General features: G+C 43.5%; 1 protein-coding gene across 5 annotated transcripts in view; it reads left to right on the top strand.

Moving 5' to 3' along the window:
- Positions 1-17,506, top strand: part of dnmbp (dynamin binding protein) — a 39,668-nt gene that overhangs the window by 16,750 nt on the left and 5,412 nt on the right. For 4 of the 5 annotated variants that reach the window (XM_034570133.1, XM_034570134.1, XM_034570132.1 and 1 more), the window contains 3 exons: positions 15,059-15,273; positions 15,780-15,879; positions 16,247-16,394. In XM_034570133.1, the coding sequence (XP_034426024.1) occupies positions 15,059-15,273; positions 15,780-15,879; positions 16,247-16,394 (463 nt within the window). Of the gene's footprint in view, positions 1-4,053; positions 5,997-15,058; positions 15,274-15,779; positions 15,880-16,246; positions 16,395-17,506 lie in introns of those variants that run through there. The other variant, XM_034570136.1, reaches the window with a different exon arrangement.

Below are 17,506 nucleotides of genomic sequence, written 5' to 3'. Positions count from 1 at the left end.
TGTGTGTGTGAGTGTGTGTTGTGGTATTTTTGCTGCAGTGGTGGTGACAGACAGATTATGTCCCACTGTAGAGCGAGACCCACAGTGTGGTTGTGGCGAGCCGTCGCGTGGCCCGTGGCCCACCTCTCCACACTGTTTGGACTGGCTCGGGCGGCCACGTCCAGCAGAGCGACAGGTAGGCTCCAACTCAAGATGGTGTTTGTCAGGTCATTTATTCCACCGTTGTGCTGTTTGACTGAGAATACCTGTTCTTTTTGATCATCGCTTCAGCTGCAGTTTAGTGCCTTGCTCAAGGGCATTGATAACCAACATATAGTTTTAACTTCCTCATCAGAGAAGCTAGGTGGCAACATGAACTTGTAAAATATTTAGCCTTTTTTATGACTTTTATGATTATTGAAATTTCCCTGAACACCTCTGATTCCTGGGTTGGGTGATATGATTATATTTAATTATCAGAGATCTGTTTCCACTGTTTCACTATCGCGTTAATGTCACCGTGTATAATGGTCTGATGTGTCAAATCCATTAGAATAATTATTTTAGGGTATATTAGGTTAATTTGCACCAATTTAAGCAGACGTGAACTCTAGAAAAGTGTCAGGACAACTAAGTGTGAACATTCTCCAGACTTTGTCTCTTACATTTGAAGAAAGGATCTTCTGCAGGTCAGACATGTTCACAACAACAGGAAGATCTCTGCAGCGTTCTTCTGCGGAAACATCAACACCAGCATCGGTCAGATTTTTTATGTATTGAATTTGCTGGATGCACCAAAAACAGACACTCATGTAGGGTTATTTTAGCCATAAACTGTTTCTGAAATGGTTTCTTTATTCATATCGCAGACACCTACTTTATTTATTGATTCTAGATCAATTTAAAATGTTGCATCTGCACATGCCACTTGTTGAATGTGCCTGCTGACAGCAGAGCTCACTGTTTCTCTGTCAAACGCACCCACCCTCACGTACTAATGTCCTGAGTCACGTGGGAGCTTTCAGTCTAATCACAGCCATTCACAGAAACAACCAGGCTGCTTTGTGATGTTAATGTTTCTGCTTCTACATGAGTTTGATGCCTTTTGAGGAAAAACTAATTGGATGTTTTATTTAAATTACAGATGTTTTTCTCAGTGTAATTTTAGACTATTAGACTGTTGTTTTCCTTACTCTTTGATCATCTCTCTAAGGCAATCTGATTACTATCATTGCATTCAAATGACTCATATCCTGTTAGATTTGATTTTATCCTTCACTCTCTGACGCTGGTCAGTGGGTGGATCCCTGATCTCCATGTCTGTCAATGAAAGGATTCAGCCTGAGGGCAAGAACAGGTTACATTGGCTACAGGTGCCTCAAAGGGTCACGAGAGAAAAACATAGTTTCCATTCATTCATCACAGTTGAGGAATTCTCACACCCTCCTTTCACAGTAAAAAATTCCAGTATTTTGTCTTTAGGTTTTCTTTTGGTATTTGCCACACTGTTAGATGTGGAAATGACTAAAATCGAAGGAAGGTAAAAAGGCAAGAATGCACCTATTAGAATAGGTTTGAAATGGTAATTATCAAGACATTAGTCGGACACAAAAGCTTAACAGGATCCATAAGGATGATACTACATGTCCATTTCTTTTCCCTTTAACACGGATCTCACACAAAGACGTGCACATATCAGCTTTACTCTCAGGAGCTTTATTGCAAAACAACATCCACACACACACACACACACACACATGCTCACCTAGGAGGGAATGTTTCTTCCGTGCATTTGTAGGGCGTGCGTCTGAGTGCGATGCTTGAGAGACAATGGCAGCTTATTGTTACAAGGCAGGGAGTACCTTCAACACCGGGCTCGCAGTGACTGGACTTCACTGTGCAGATGCCAAGAAGCAATCTCACTGTTCATACTCAGTTTGACTTGATCAAAAGTTTTTCTATGTGGGGTTTGCGATATCTTCTGTAATATCTTAATATGTAGAGGATGTATTGGATGTTAATGGTTTGAATTATTTGCATTATGCTTGATTATTCCCGTCATGGGTTGTGATGCATGGAGAGCTGTTTGGTGTGTGTATAGTTGTTACATATGCACACAAGAGCATCATATCAAGGCTGACATCAACAGGGTCATATAATATGATGACGCCTCAGTTTAAGTTTGAAACCTGCATGGTGGTGGTTGTAAACACCTCGTTTTTTTTTCTCACACACCGGAGCAGGTTTCTCTCCTCCATCTCTTTTGTGTTTCCTCTTTTCTCGTTTAAGCTCTTTGACCTTCAGCCTCGTGTAATTCTTTAAACCCACTATTAAAACGCCTCCCTCCGCTTCCACGACACCACCGCCCGATCTGTTTAACACTGTTTTCAGGATCCCTTTCGGCTTTCAGGTTTCTCTCAGTCAGTCGGCTGCCCACTGTTTGATGTACGACCTTATTCCTGGAAATCGCAGCAGTTCTTCTAGATGCGCATGTTGTCGATGAAGCCAATGACAGCTTCATTAACATAAACTAACACAGACTAATGTTGTTTTTGACATTCCTCCAGTTGACACGTATATATGCAAACACACAGTTTCGGTTATGTTCTGGTCCTGAAAGCTGAGACGTCGAACACTGATAATTAAACAGTCTTACGTAAGAAGAGAACGCTGTCTAACTAAGATTTCTATGCTCAGCCACAGCTTGTGAAACTCAGTGTTCAATACCGGTTTTGGCTTATGCATTGTGAAAGTGTGAGTCTTAACAGTGTTAAACAGTAACAACAAATTCAGATATATGTGATTTAAGGCAGTTAAGCTAGTTAAATATACATTTTTAGTGAAAACAATAAAACTTGTTTTCTAGTAAAGAAGCTAAGAAAAGAGTGTAAGATATAATCAAATGGTAACAGGGTATTTTGTGGTATATATCCAAAATACAGCTTCTAGTTTTACTTACAAACAAGTTCTAATTTGCCTGCTGTAAACACCTTTCATGGTTTATTACCTTGCTTGTGATAAGTTTTATCTGAGCTCGATTAACTTAACACAAGTTTAATTAAACCATGAAATGGATTTTCCTCAAATTTGTACTTATTAAAAAACGTTTGGCTCCAGGGAACAAAATCATATCCGCTTTTAATTAAATTGAAGTGTCTTTTAATTGAAGGTAAATTGAAACTATCCCACATGTGTGTGTCTGTGTGTCTCACTTGCATTTGAGTGTGTGCGAGTCCTTTTAAATCAGCCTCTTTCATGGAAGGTTAAGGGGGGGAGGGATATATTATACTCTAGCTTTATGAATAGGCCTGAGTTTTTTCTCACACTAAAAGATCGTGTCTCCTCTGAGAGTGGGTACGGTCCTCAACAATAGCTCATTGTACACTGCAGCAGCTACTTTTCCAGTCGCTGCTCTGGCTTAATCAGGTTGTGTTCTCTCAATAATATTTACCTCTTCACACTCATTTACTCACTGTAAATATCTAAGTATTATAACTATTCCTAGATCTTTCTCTTTCACTTCTGTTTTTACTTCACACTCCTCTTTCAATCAAAATGCTCCTCCCTGAAATTAAGGGCAAAGTCAAATGTGTTTCTTTGTCAGTTTCAGTTTACCCACAAACACTTTTGACCTTTTGACCAGTGTTGAAAGTTTGAGCTGGTTGTATACACAAACAGGAATGAGTTGTCTATGTCTATGGTTTATGGGAGGTCCCTATGTGACTGCAGCCAGCATGAATGTAGTAGTCGTAGTAGTGAAAAGGAAAGAGCAAAAACAAAGCCAACAGGATACAAGGAAGGATGGAGGATTGTTCATGGCCAGGAAAAAAAACATTTGGTGCCAAAGTGAAGTGATGTTTGTCCCATGCCTCCATCAAAGAAAAAATTCTCCAGACTGTTTTCCTGCAAACAGAGGCACTGGCCAATCCAAACAATGGGAGGAGACATTTGTCTAATCCTCCACTCATGTGACTCCACTGAATCATTAACCCAAGGAGGCCCCTCCTTCAATAACCCTACCCCCCCTCTCCTTCTCCCATTTGCTGAGATTGGCTGCGGGGAGGTTACGATTTCGTTGTACTGAGAGCTGGGAGGTGCTTGGGCCGGGCAGTCCTGCTGAGACAGAGGAGAGGAGACAGAGAAAACAAGTGGGAGAGTTTGAGACAATATGCCTGACAGGTGGAGTCTCCCACAGCACTTTGTTATGGAATGCAGGACTTTGGAGAGAGTGCGCCACGTTGAACAAGAAACTGTATCAGCACCGGGCAGGCTGATTTAAACAGCAGGAGCCATGAAGAGCCCGGTGGCTTATGGAAACCAAGTCATGTTTGGTGCAGTGGATTGGAACTATGCAGCTGGTGCTCCGGTAAGGAGAGGGAAGAGCGTGGATGATCTGGGGGATGCAGGCTGGGCCAGAGAGAGGGAGAGGATTGCCCATTTGCAACAGATACAACAACTACACCAACTGCAGCTTCAACAGCAACAGGTTGGATATCCTGCTTATGGAGTAGTTCCTCCTGGCCATCCACAGGGACCAGTTATGGTACCAAGTCCTGGTGACCCACTTCCAGCTCCAGGCTGGCCAGCGCCACCCCATGGAGGTATGATGGTGCCTGTAAGTGGGCCAATGCCACCTGCAGGGCATGTGCCAGCTCCATGGCCAGTACAGTGGGTTGACCAGGCCCAAATTAGACACGACAATGTCGGCCAACAACCCAGCTGGCAGTACAATGACCAGCACAAGGCAGCTTTAAAAGACAGTGGACCTCAAGGCCAAGACGTTTATTTCCACCCGGGATCACAGGACGGTCACATCGACGTGAGGGTATCTGAATGGAAAGGCAAAAATTGTTTCTACCAGGGCCCAGAGGATCACGGCCATCAGGACAACAGGAGAGTGCCACAAGAAAAGGACTATAGTGACTTCAGAACTCAAGAAGGCTATAGCAAATTGGAGGAGGAAAGAATAAGAAAGGATAATTGGGTCAGAGAAAATGATCGTAACTCTGAACGTTATGACTACAGGTGTCCCAGAGACTTGGAGGAGTATGATCACAAGGACAAATACAGGTACAGGGATCATTATGACAGGAAATACACTGAACACTACAGCGACCGAGAGGAGCAATCTTATGAAAGCAGGAAACGCAGAAATCATGATGACAGAGAACCTGACCGTTACAACAGTGAGTATGAAGACTACCAGGATCGAAAAGAAACCTATGACCGCAGAGACAATTACAGGGACAGTGATCACTACTATGACCGTGACAGGGAATATTATGACAGCAAAGACAGTCATCGCTACAGAGAAAAGGAATATTATCAACGTAGAGAAGACGGCCGCTACTATGATGAGCGAAAACGTACGGACCCTTACTATGACCAGCGTGCCGAGGAGCGATATGATCGCAGCAAAGACCGGGATGTCTATAATCGACGAGGTGAAGAAACGGACTCCAGTAAAGGAAGGGTCCAGTATGACTCTGAACCCGATGGACGTGGTGGTTATAAGGAGAGGGACCACTATCACAGGTACAAGGATACAGAGGATGACAGGAGACATGAGCACTATGACCCCAGAAGGAGGGACAACTACAAAGCAAGGGAGCACTATGAGCGAAGAGATGGGGACCGCTACGACCACGAGAGCGAACGTCGCCTCGAATCCAGAGGAGAAGGGGAAAGTTCCCCCCACAAGGCCCGAGACAGATATAGAGATATACGCTCAATATCTGCAGATTCGCAATATGAGGAATACCCTAAAAAAGATCGCAAGACCCACTGCGAGGAATGGGTAGAGCAGCAGAACCAGAAGCTGGTGCTCAGGGAGATGCACTCTTTTTCACACAGTGATGAGGAAAAGGGATATGAGTCAAGCCCTGGGAGCATAGGGTCAAAACGTGGTCGCAAGCCTGTTTACCTGGGCTCGCTAGATCGTAACAGCTTCTACAGGAAGACGGCCCCCCACTCCCTGCAAAATTCCCAGTTCGCCACTACCAGGAGACAAAAGCAAGGTAAACACAAAGATATTGTCATGTGAGAGAAGGTATTAGGTACACACCCTAACCCTGTGTGATCATTTCTAAATCTATCTGTCGGATTGTTCGTACCACTCATCTGTCTACCACTCGAAAAAAAAAAAGAGAGGACACACAATGAAAGTGATCTTGTCATTTCAAACCCCTGTGGATAAATCCGGGTGGAGGGGTCGACAGTGTTTGGCGTCTCACCTCTTATCATCAGTGACCTCCAGAGGTGCTTTACAAATCAATACTGGGGGCTTCAGTGTGCTGACAAGCCAGATTCACCCCCTCAGAAAGTGTGTGTGTGTGTGTGTGTGTGTGTGTGTGTGTGTGTGTGTGTGTGTGTGTGTGTGTGTGTGTGTGTGTGTGTGTGTGTGTGTGTGTGTGTGTGTGTGTGTGTGTGTGTGTGTGTGTGTGTGTGTGTGTGTGTGTGTGTCAGTATCTCACAAGAAAGTGAGCTGTCAGGTATTTGTGAGCGCAACGACCTGCAGAACAGGTTTTGTGGGATCTTGGCTGTTGTTGTCTCGGTCGTTCTCCCTGTCTGTAGGTTTTTATTTCACTGATGCTCTGTAACCAGTCTGTTCACTTCTTGCATGACTGAAAGGTCGGTCTTTTACCCCTGTAGCTGTGATGCACTTAAAAACTCACACTGTAAAGCAGCCGAATCCATGGTGACTGAAGTGGCTTTCTTCTAGTGATAACCAAGTACTGCTGACAGTCAACTTAGGTTTGTTATTTGAATTTCGGGCTGTGAGTCAAGTCTTTAAATAGAGCGAAGAAATGCCCCAACTTTATCAAACCATGACATCTAGGGCCGGATGTCCAGTATGAGTTTCAGTAGAAGCAGGAAAACAAAACTTGGGGAAGTTTGCTGGACATGAACACGTTTCAAACCAACTTCTAATTAAAAAAGCCCAACTGTGCAATGCATGGTATCAAATGAAGAACTTCGAAAATAAGATATAGTCCTAAGTTCACTGAAGTTCACCTCACTGATTTTGTCCAGAAAACATCTGATCAATCAAATTAGTTTTTGATTCTATCCTTTAATACTTAATACAGGTGAATTTTCATTGGCAAATATCAAGGGGAATACCTAACCCTTGTAATAGTGGTCAAAATGTTGACAGTGGGCTGGATAACTTTGACCATGGTCTTAGTCTGTCAACACAAAAGGCAACTAATACCAAACCAGAGTTAGTGTGCGTATGCATGTGTTAGGGAGGGTTAGTTAGTGTGTGTGCGTGTGTGTGTGTGTGTGTGTGCGCTTCATGTGTTTCATGAGGAGTTGAGGAAAGAGAGTGCACTCTTCTGGCTGACTTCATTGTGTCTGATAGGAAGCAGGTGGTGTCCCATGACCCCTCCCCCAGTCACCTAGGAACACGCACGCACATACACACACACACACACGCACATACACACACATTGGCCCCCACCACACATCCATTTCGGTAGTCCAAGTATTAATCCCTAGCGTCAGCATGGTGAGTGGATGGCGGGGGTCTGTCTGGTGCCAGGCGGTGGCGAGCACTAGCCTGACTCCTTCACTGCAGGACGAGATTGATACTCAGCGTGTGTGTGTGTGTTGAAGAGCCCCTTGGAAGCTTATTTGAGAGATGACGCCATTTTTCAAATCACACACACACACACATGCACATTGACAGCCGCAGTGTCCTGTCATCCGTTAATCTTGTTAAACTGTTTCAGCTTGGTCAGGGGTTTGCCCTGAGTAGAGCATTTGATTGCAGGGCTAAAAACATTAGACCATCTTGTTGCAGCGCTTATTGGGCTTACGCTGTGATTCCGTGACATTGAGGGGATGGCCGAGGCTTTTTGAGGTGGACCTTAAGCATGTAGAAGGGCCTTTTGTTCTCCGTAATCCAAGCATTAAATATTAGACCTCTGGTCTGGCCCCTGAAATACGTCTGGTTAACAGCAGCTGGTAATCGATGTTTCAGCAGACATTCATGTAGCTATTGCAGCTGTAGTTCTGCTTATGATTTGACAGCATAAAAAACGGACTGAAAGATGAAGGAATAGAATATATGTCGTGTTTGAAACATTTAATTACTAAACGGTCGTGGGCAGAGGAATCCACATGGATTTTGACTGCACTTTTGACATTTTTAATACCAGTTTCTGCTCTAAGCAGAGTGTTTGAGTCTGTGAGTGAGTAATGCGTCGTCATCCAGTTCTAATTAGGCTGCGCATGTTGTGTTGTCCTCTGTAATCCTTCAGCGGCCACTGCCATTGGTGCACAGCGGGACGGAGGTGGGGAAGTGGGGGTTTAAGAGTTAACAGAGAAAATCTTTTGGGCGAGATTTTAAATGGTCTGATAACGTGGCTCTAAAGGCGTCTTATCTCACTCAGCTGGCCAAAAAAATGTCCTTCAGTCCAACAGTCTGCATGAGTCACTGTATGCTTTTCCTTTTGGTTTATCCGCAGTCCTCCTTCAGTCATTTCTTGTTATCAAGTTGTCGTCACTATGTATTTTTTAGTATTATTTGCCCTTTTTTAGACATGACCTACAAGTGAAGTCCGGAGATTTGGGCCTGGAGTTTACCCGTAGTTTGCCTTTCACTCCTGCACAACTCAGCGGGAGATTCTCTGCACAGACGCATTCACAACAGCATCAAATCCTCCTGTTTTATTCAGGCGAGGGGTGAAGCAGCCGGCTGCAGCGGGCGGAGGCGGGAGGTGACATATTAACTCCGCTGCGGAGATCACCTGATCATGTTCCCAGCACCGCGACACCGTCGTCAGCTCTTATCACCACAAACTCTCTCAACATCTGTGCGTGTCTCCGCCTTTTCACCGCAAGATATTTGTTTTGTTTTTGTTTGTTTTTTTAATTTTTGCGTCTCTCGCGTGTTAGGAGTGTTAGTTTAGGGGATTAATTTATTTACATGTTCACACTTAGAGGGATTTCTTTGCCGTCCTCTATGATAAATATGACATCTTGTTGGTATGTAAGGGCAGTGGCAGTTTTAACAGAGCCACAGAAAACATTGGCGATGCAGTATTTCCTTTAGATTGACTTGTTTATATGTCAGTTAATGTGTTCCATCCCAAATTTGAAAGGGTATTTACACAGCCGTGTTTGTGTGTGTGTGCAGAGTGCAGTGCAAAGAACAGAATCGTGTCATTCTTTTATTTAGTCATGGGAAAAAATCTAAAGGCCCCGAGGCCGATCTTTGTCTTTACTTGTCAGATCTAATCCTGAAAGTTCAGTCTGCTCAAAATCCCAAGACACTTCTTGCACACAGGTTGAACAAAAGTTTCCCACGTAGAGAAAACTGAAGGTTATGGACTATTTTTCCTCAGCTTTTACATCTGACCACTTAAGAATATTTTAAACGGCTTCTTTTACTTGTATCACTGAAGCACCTGCGAGACCTAATAGACTCGCTGTTGTCGTCTCTTTCCATTAACCTGAAGCCTGTGGAGCTTCTCCTGGTTGAATTGGCTCTTCACGTAAAGCTGCTGGTTCCTCCAAACACTCTCTCTGCACATATGCTAAACTGATGGTCTCTTGAAGTAATTGGACTTTATTCATTATAGAGATGAGACCAAATGAGAAATTCCAGGGAAGCCGGAGATCACAGGGTTCGAATAGAAACATATTTATTCACCTTTTTAATTAGAGGGTAGCCTTTTTCCTCATGGAAACAAGCAGATGTTTGCCTTGGTGACTGATAGTGGACAATAGATTCTAAGCGTATCAGTATATGACCTCTATAATGACTTGTGTGGTTTGAATGGAGGCTCTAATTACCAAGAATACCAGTACATAGAGGTTGCTCTGAGATTTTGCCAGGAGCAGGAATGTGACCTTTTGACATCTGACCCTAAAAGAGATAAACGGAAAGGTATGTCACTGAATAAACTCCTTTGACAGTTGACTTGGTACAACAGTTACAAACCTGAACAAAGGGGGACGGGATATAGCCAAACACAACTTCCTGTGTGTATAGTCAAAATGATTTAAAAAGATGCTTAGAAGACTTTGTTTGTTTCTGCAGAGATCCTAGTTGCTGCAGCAACTAGGATCTAAGAAGCAAAGTTGATGTGTGATAGCGGCAAAGTTTGAGGCCCTGCTAATATTTACACTGGCCGCGCTGACATTATTTTCTCACGCCAGTTACCAGCGTCATGGGTTTATCTTGTTTGTCTTAATACATCCAGTATTAATTGCAAGTCGTAGCTTGTCGCAGGTCGTTATATAAGTAAATGCTGTTGCAAGTGATGGCATCTGGGAGCTTGTATGAACTTATTCTCATTCTTCATGTCCCAATTGAGCACACACACACACACACACACACACACACACACACACACACACACACACACACACACACACACACACACACACACACACACATTCCCATGCAGAGTTGGCCATGTGATCATTTCAGCAAAGCCACTCCCCGCTCTCCAAAAACTTGGCTTAATACGAGGAGGGCCCCCGCTATTCTTGTTGCCCTGGCGACTGTGCTCTCTCCTGTGAACTTTGGAGCAGAAAACACACAGCGCTGATTGTGTCTGACCTTCCAGTGCTCCGTGCAGGGCAAACTTTTGACTTTGACCGACCATTAGTGCAGCACGCAGACTTTAGGCGGTGCATTCAGAGAGGTGTTACTAAACAAAACAGGTCTTTTAAAGAGAGAAATATTATAAAAGCAAAAATTTGAATATTCTTTATTAAGTTTGCTGGGATGGTTTTATCTATATATGAGTGTGTGTGTGTGTGTGTGTGTGTAAGCCTATCTGGGCAGACTGAGGGGGTATATGTGGAATCTCAGCCTCATAATTGTGATGGATCTCAGCCTGTCAGAGGAGGAGCCTGGTCAGGAGACTGTGAAACATGAAACAGACCCTTCACAGAACTGGACCTGACTGGACTGGATCTGTTCCCTCCGTGAGCCCGAAGACCCCAAAGCTGAATGTGAGCTCACGTGTCCCAGCGATGTGTCAAAAACAATTAGGCCCATTAGTAGAGTGGACATTCCCTGATTTTCTACCACAAAAACTATCTGGAAAATAAAATTGCAATAAGATAGACACATAACTTTAAAAATAGGTAGATTAAACTCAATAGGTTTAATCAGTATCATGTGACACCTGACTTGAGGCACCTGTTTTGAAAAAGTCCAGCTCCAGGTTTTAAGATCTACCAAAGTGGTTGTCCTCCCTGGTGTGTGTGTGTTTAATCATGGTGGGTTCCCATCCATTCTCATGGTAATTGGAGCTCTGGAATGGAGTTTTTGCAGCGGGACGCTCAGACCTCTACGAGGCTCAGGAGCTCGACTCCACGCTGACAATGGACTTGTCGTAGAATGGGAAGCGTTGTGTGAACCACCATGCGTGAGTGCGGGGTGTGCATGTGTGCATGTGTGTGTTTGTTGTTGAAGTGGTTTGAAGAAAGTTACAAGCAGCAGGTGGGTGACGCCTCATCATCTTCTCCTCTCTCCCCTTCGCTCTCCTTCTTGTACGATGCAGTGAAAACATTCCACCTCTGGTTTGAATTTGAGGTTTTCTTGTCATGTTTGATTCTTGTTTTTTTTTTTACATCTGAGCGTTGATGAGGGACTTGATGAGTCACGATCTCACTAATCTTCACGGAGCCTTTTCTCTGACTGAGCTCGACCTGATATCCGCTGCTTTATTTTTAGTAAACCCTCGATGACCTGGTCTAAGAAATCAGCTGTGACTGTCCCAATGGACGTCTGGAGGCGGAAGGTGTGGCGTTGTGAAAGATCATGACTGGCTTACGTCATTTTATATTGCAATTCGATCCACTCCCTGTGGTGACAGACCCAGATATCCAGTCTGCTGTGCAGTTTGAACTACGAGCTTAGTGTCGAACGTGATTCACAAGGAGTGGGCATGAGAATGAAGAACTGGTTCCAACTTGAAAACATTTACGAAGTCACAGGTTTTCTTCTGTTCCAAGAGGCAGGTTTAAGGAGTAAATTCAAACTTTTCCAAATCTGGAACATGGTGTTAAAAGGAGCAGGTTTGGAAAGAAATCAAGATGACTCACTTTTGGAAAAGGTCCGTGTACAGGTCCGCAGTATTGATTGTGTTCAAATGAGCCTTGAATGATGCTCAGTGTCTCAACATCTTTTAAATTAAATGTTCCACCTGGCTGCTTCAACATTTGTTGACATTATCTGCATAAATTAGAGAAAACCTTTATTTATTCTCAATTTCTCCAAGCTACATTTAACTCCAGCCTTTTTTCCTTGTCAAAAATGTCAAAATTATCTTCATGTAAGAGTTTCTGCATTTTACATTTGTGTTAAATGTCTTGTGTAGCTTGTGCAGCTCAGTTTTGGCTCTGAAGAGACCAATAAAACCAAGAATAATTCAGTCAAACTCGTCGGAAAGAGAAAAGATAATCAGACGATAGCTCCAGACTGATAACTTTTTTGTAGATATGGAGAAAATACAGTTAAGTGACTTCAAGTAGAACTGTTCCCCTGCATTTATTGACCCATATACTCCCTGCGTGTGTCAAGAGGCTTCATAGACTCTATAGTGTTTACAGTATACGTAGTGTTTTATTTCCCAGATTCTCTAATTTGTGTAACCAGGTCAGTTTTTGAATGAAAATCATTTATTAACCCTCACACTCCCACGGCCCCCCTGCAGAGCCGCGGCCCCTCGCTCCCCTCGGTCATACTCTAATTTCTCTACTTCTTTGTGTTTGAGTGAGCATGCTCTATAAACCATAGGCTTACTGTATGCTGTACAATACCAACACACAATACTAACACCCAGATCTATTCAAAGACTGTTGTTCTCCGTCTCCATTTTTTTACGCTGATGATTTTAGTATTTTTATTAAGCAGAAACGAGGTCCTGCACATTTTGAATCTGCAATCAACAGGTGTTAGAAATAAATGGAGCACTGACAGAAATCAAAAGCCTCTGTATGATAAGTCATTGACAGGAAAATGAGCTGCTGGCCTCAGGTCAGCTCAGTGGCTTTATCGTGGATAATAAATCATTTGCGGTATCTTATTTTCCTTGTAGGAGAAGGGGTGAGTTTCCTTGGCTTTGTACCACAGTGAGGTTTCAGCAGCAGGTTGTTGTTTGTACTGAGTGATTAGTCTCTGAATGCTGGCGTTCATCCACATGTGTGTGATTCACTGATACAGTGTTTGTTATCAGGGTGTTGACTTGCTGCAGACACTTAATGAGCGCCTGTGATTTTTGTTCTTGGTTTATACATTTTATTTCAAACGCAAATCTTAATCCAGATTTCAAACTATATTTGCACGTGTGTGTGGAAACGTGCAGTCGTGCGAACAATTGTGCTTTGCCTGCATCCTCTTCATAATACTTCCCAGGACAAAAAGTGGAATTCCACAGAAGTGGGTCAACTTGGGGTGTCTCAGGTTCACAGGTTGGAAATGGCCACGTATTTACCCATGCAAAGTGGAGCATGTGATGTGTGTGCAGAGGATCAAACGTGGGAATGAGCCGATTGATTCCAATTAAATCCTGAGCCTTTTGTTTTCCGTCTCCCTTTTGTATTGTGTGGCCGTCTGACTTTTTAGACCCATTAGTGAACCAGTTTCTCACCGGAGGGGAAACGCTCGAGTGTGGCAGGCAGTTGGCAGCGCTAACGGTGACGGATGCTGCAGGGAGCAGGAGATGAGAAAAGCTCCTTTAAGTTGAGCTTTAGCCAGGTCACGTGAAGAGAGCGAGAGAGGGGGGGAGAGAGAGAGAGGTCAGGGTCGGGAAGGATCAGTGACGCTTCAGTTTGCAAAATCCAAAATATATATTCATTCTGATATGCTTGTCTCAAAAGTTTTGCAGAAAGGTTTTGCAGAAATGTTTTGCAAGGTAGAGCTCGAACGATACTGATATTTGGGAAGATAACAAATTCTGATATGAATATTGTTCTATATATATTATAAAATGTATTTCTCGAAAAAGAAAGATGTAAAGACATGTATGCGGATACGAAATGGCTCACATTGGCTGGTTTTTATAGACTTTTCTAGTCTTGAATTTGATTCTAACTCAATATTGTAGCTTTAAATTGTCATCAGCAAAAACTTTGGCACTACGGCTTTTTGTGTTACTTGAGCAGCACAACTGTAAGGTTTGGTTATGTTTGTGTGTTTGCTGCGTACAAGTGTTTGCAAACTCCTGCCCGGGGCAACATGAGGGTAAGAGGAGTTAACATCGTTAGCCTGTGACAGCATCTGTTCATTAGTGACTCAGCCCTCTTCCATCAACTGTACCACTCTGATCGCTCTGAGATATTAAAGATACTCAGGGAATATACACAACAGTGAATTGTGTTTTCTACCACTAGTGTTAAAGATATACAAATACACACAGCAAATGTACAGAGACACACACACACACACACACACACACACACACACACACACACACACACACACACACACACACACACACACACACACACACAGAGGTCCATCACTCTCGAGCACCGTTATCCCTCTCTTCCCTATAACTGCCTCTTCTTTTCATGTCTGCCCGGTCCCCCTGAGGGCCTGTATGTCTGACGGTGCTGTCACAGGCCATTGTGCCACACACAAAGAGCCGAGTCCACTCCAGTTTTGGGCCCATTCATAAAAAGCAGCGGTGCGTGAAACCGGGCTCTCCCTCCAGTCCCCGGGAGCCCCAGAGATCAGCCCTCTGCGAGTGATAGCAGAGACATTGATCAAAAGCTAGTGAGACAAGACGGAAGAGTAAAAGGCGGACCCGGGTGGGTGGGCAGGAGTATGTTTGGTTTCTATGAATGAGGACATCGGGGGGGGAAACGTTTCTCTTTGCTCTCATCCTTTTCAGATTAATAATAATTCCCTTTGTCCCTTTATTTTGCTGCAACACGTTTTGTGCCTGTTTCATGACGATTAATGAGCAAAAATTAATAAATTCATGAGTGGAGAATCATCAAAAAACATGACATCATGTTTGAAACTGGTGTGTCATGGGTCTGGGTGAGAGAGAGGAAGCCGTAAGACCAAGCACTGATCAAAAACATTTTCATTTCCTCATCTTTCCAGAGATGACGCTCCTGTCGTCCCAGCCCAAACCTCCAGACTCGACCCCGTCCTCAGATTTGACCCCGAGCGCCGGTACGGACACAGAAGACCCGGAGCTGAGGATGCTGGAGAAGAGGTCGAAGGTCATCGAGGAGCTCCTGCAGACGGAGAAGGACTACATCAAAGACCTGCAGATGTGCGTGAAGGAAATCATCGAGCCGCTGCAGAAGAAGCAGGTAAAAGAAACGTGGAATCGTCGTGCAGCTGGAGATCGGCTGAAACAGAGCAGTGATGCATGTGAAACTCAACATCAACCTTCAACAGTTTGATCGAGACACCGCAGCAGAAACAGAGAAATTGAAAAGGAAAATGTAGAAAGAACAAAATCTGTGTGTTCCAGTCTGATCTTGGTTTTGATCATACTAAGCAAACGATTACACGATTTTCTGAGACCTAGAAAAACCTACTTATCCAAATCCAGTTATTAGTTTCTGAGCAGTGTGTGATCGCTTGCATCGGGAGAGGCATTTCTTTGAAATCTGTCATTTCATGGATTTTCTTAGTGAGCACTCTAGTTTGTACAACCATGATTCTTAAACCTGGATTAACGGCTTAATCTTTGTTTGTTTACATGCACAAAACACAAGTGGGATAATCCAAAATGTGCAATTCTCATTCTCTCAGTGTTTTTGACGTAAGGAGGAACTTGTATCATCGCTTTTCTCTCTGTCTCTCCCTGAAGTTGAAGAATGTGGACTTCGACGGGCTCTTTGGAAACATCAGCTCGGTGATCGACTTGTCAGAGCGGCTGTCTGACGCTCTGCACGAGACGGACTCTATCGGTGAGGAGCCTGTTTTTAAAAGACGCACGTACAGTATCTCGTTGGAGGTTGTTGTTTTACCAACGTTCCAATGAAACCACTCCTTTCAGCGTCATGTGCTTTGTACATTATCAGCGTTTTAATCATAAACTGTGACCTGATCAAGTTTTATTGGCCGAGTGAGACTTTGAACACACTCTGAAAACAACCGTTAGAAAAAGAAAAGTGAAAGATAATGTTTGATGACATAGATGGTTTTATTTTTTCCATTCTTGTCGTTTTTATTCTCGTGTTTTGCCCCCAAACGATTCACATTTCCATCCTTATCGATCCGACTTTGTTTGTGTTTGGTTGATTCATCTTCTCGTCTGTTCCCCTTTCCTCTCAGGTGATGTATTTCTGGACTTCAAAGCTGAGCTGGAGGAGGTTTACAAGATCTACTGCCAGAACCACGACGACGCCATCTCTCTGCTCGAGAGCTACGAGAAGGACGAGAGCGTCCAGCGCCACGTGCTGGAATGTCTGGAGCGGCTGAGGTGAGTCACCGAGAGCAGGGAATGAAGTCTGAAAAGTCTCATAAGTTTCAGCTCTAGATTTCAGCTTTGACTTGGGTGTTTGACTTTAATAACATGTTTTGCACGTGTGAGACCAAACATGTGCACGTACGTACGCATGGAAACAAAGGAGTGGACACTAATACAAAAGTTTTTCCTGTAGTTTAATTACCTCCACCAATGTGTTCACCCCCCCCCCCCCCCGTCTGTTTTGTTAGCAGCATTACACAAAAACAACTGAGTGGATTTCCACAAAACTTAGATGGGACATGAGCCGAGAAAGAATCCATAACATTTTGATCCAGGATTATTTTTTTTCCGTTTCTTTTATATTCATTGATTTCTCAATTCATGGATCTTGATGGAAAAAAATCCGACATGTTTAGGGGACTAATATTTGAGCATATAAAATCTGAAGCAGAAATAAAAATCCAGATCTAGTGAATTTAGATGTTTCATAAGGGGACTGTTGGGCCTTGGCGGAGGTATTCACTCTATTAAGTGACATTTTAGTTTAAGGCATTTAAATTTTTTTGTTCAAGTTAATGTTTTGTAAAAGTCACGATGTTATTGGTTTCCTGTTAGATCAGGTTTTCACATGAAATTAATTTTTCCCAAGCAGACTTTGAACTTTAATATGTGAGCAGGTTATGAGAGGGAAGTAAAGTCAGAGTAAATCTTTAAACTTGCGTGAACAATATTTACACTTAAGATCTGCCATTGCCGCGCTTTCCCTCTCCGCGCGCGCCCCCGTCTCACCGTCGTTCTCAGTAATGTAAAACAGGTGAAGAATGTGCCCTGCCTGGTTTCACCTGTAGTTTCACCATCAGTGACTCAGACCATTGGCTTTACGTGGCTGCGATGCTGTAAAATACAGTCACAGATCCATGTTTGAAGATAAACACAGGTTTGCCAGACCGGAAGCTTCGGATAAAGGGAGATAATAAGGGCTGTGGTTCCAAGAACAAATCTGCATAAACAAAAGGACAATGTACAGCGACACTGACAAATCCTTGTTGTTTCGTACGCATCTTTTAAAACCCAGGTTTTGTAAATGAAGCATTAGGTTGCCGGCCTCATGAGGGACATAAATA

This window comes from Hippoglossus hippoglossus, chromosome 19 (genome assembly GCF_009819705.1).
Source record: "Hippoglossus hippoglossus isolate fHipHip1 chromosome 19, fHipHip1.pri, whole genome shotgun sequence".
Lineage (NCBI taxonomy): Eukaryota > Metazoa > Chordata > Actinopteri > Pleuronectiformes > Pleuronectidae > Hippoglossus > Hippoglossus hippoglossus.
The sequence above is the reverse complement of the archived record's forward strand: the minus strand, read 5'-3'. Positions and strand labels throughout refer to the sequence as shown.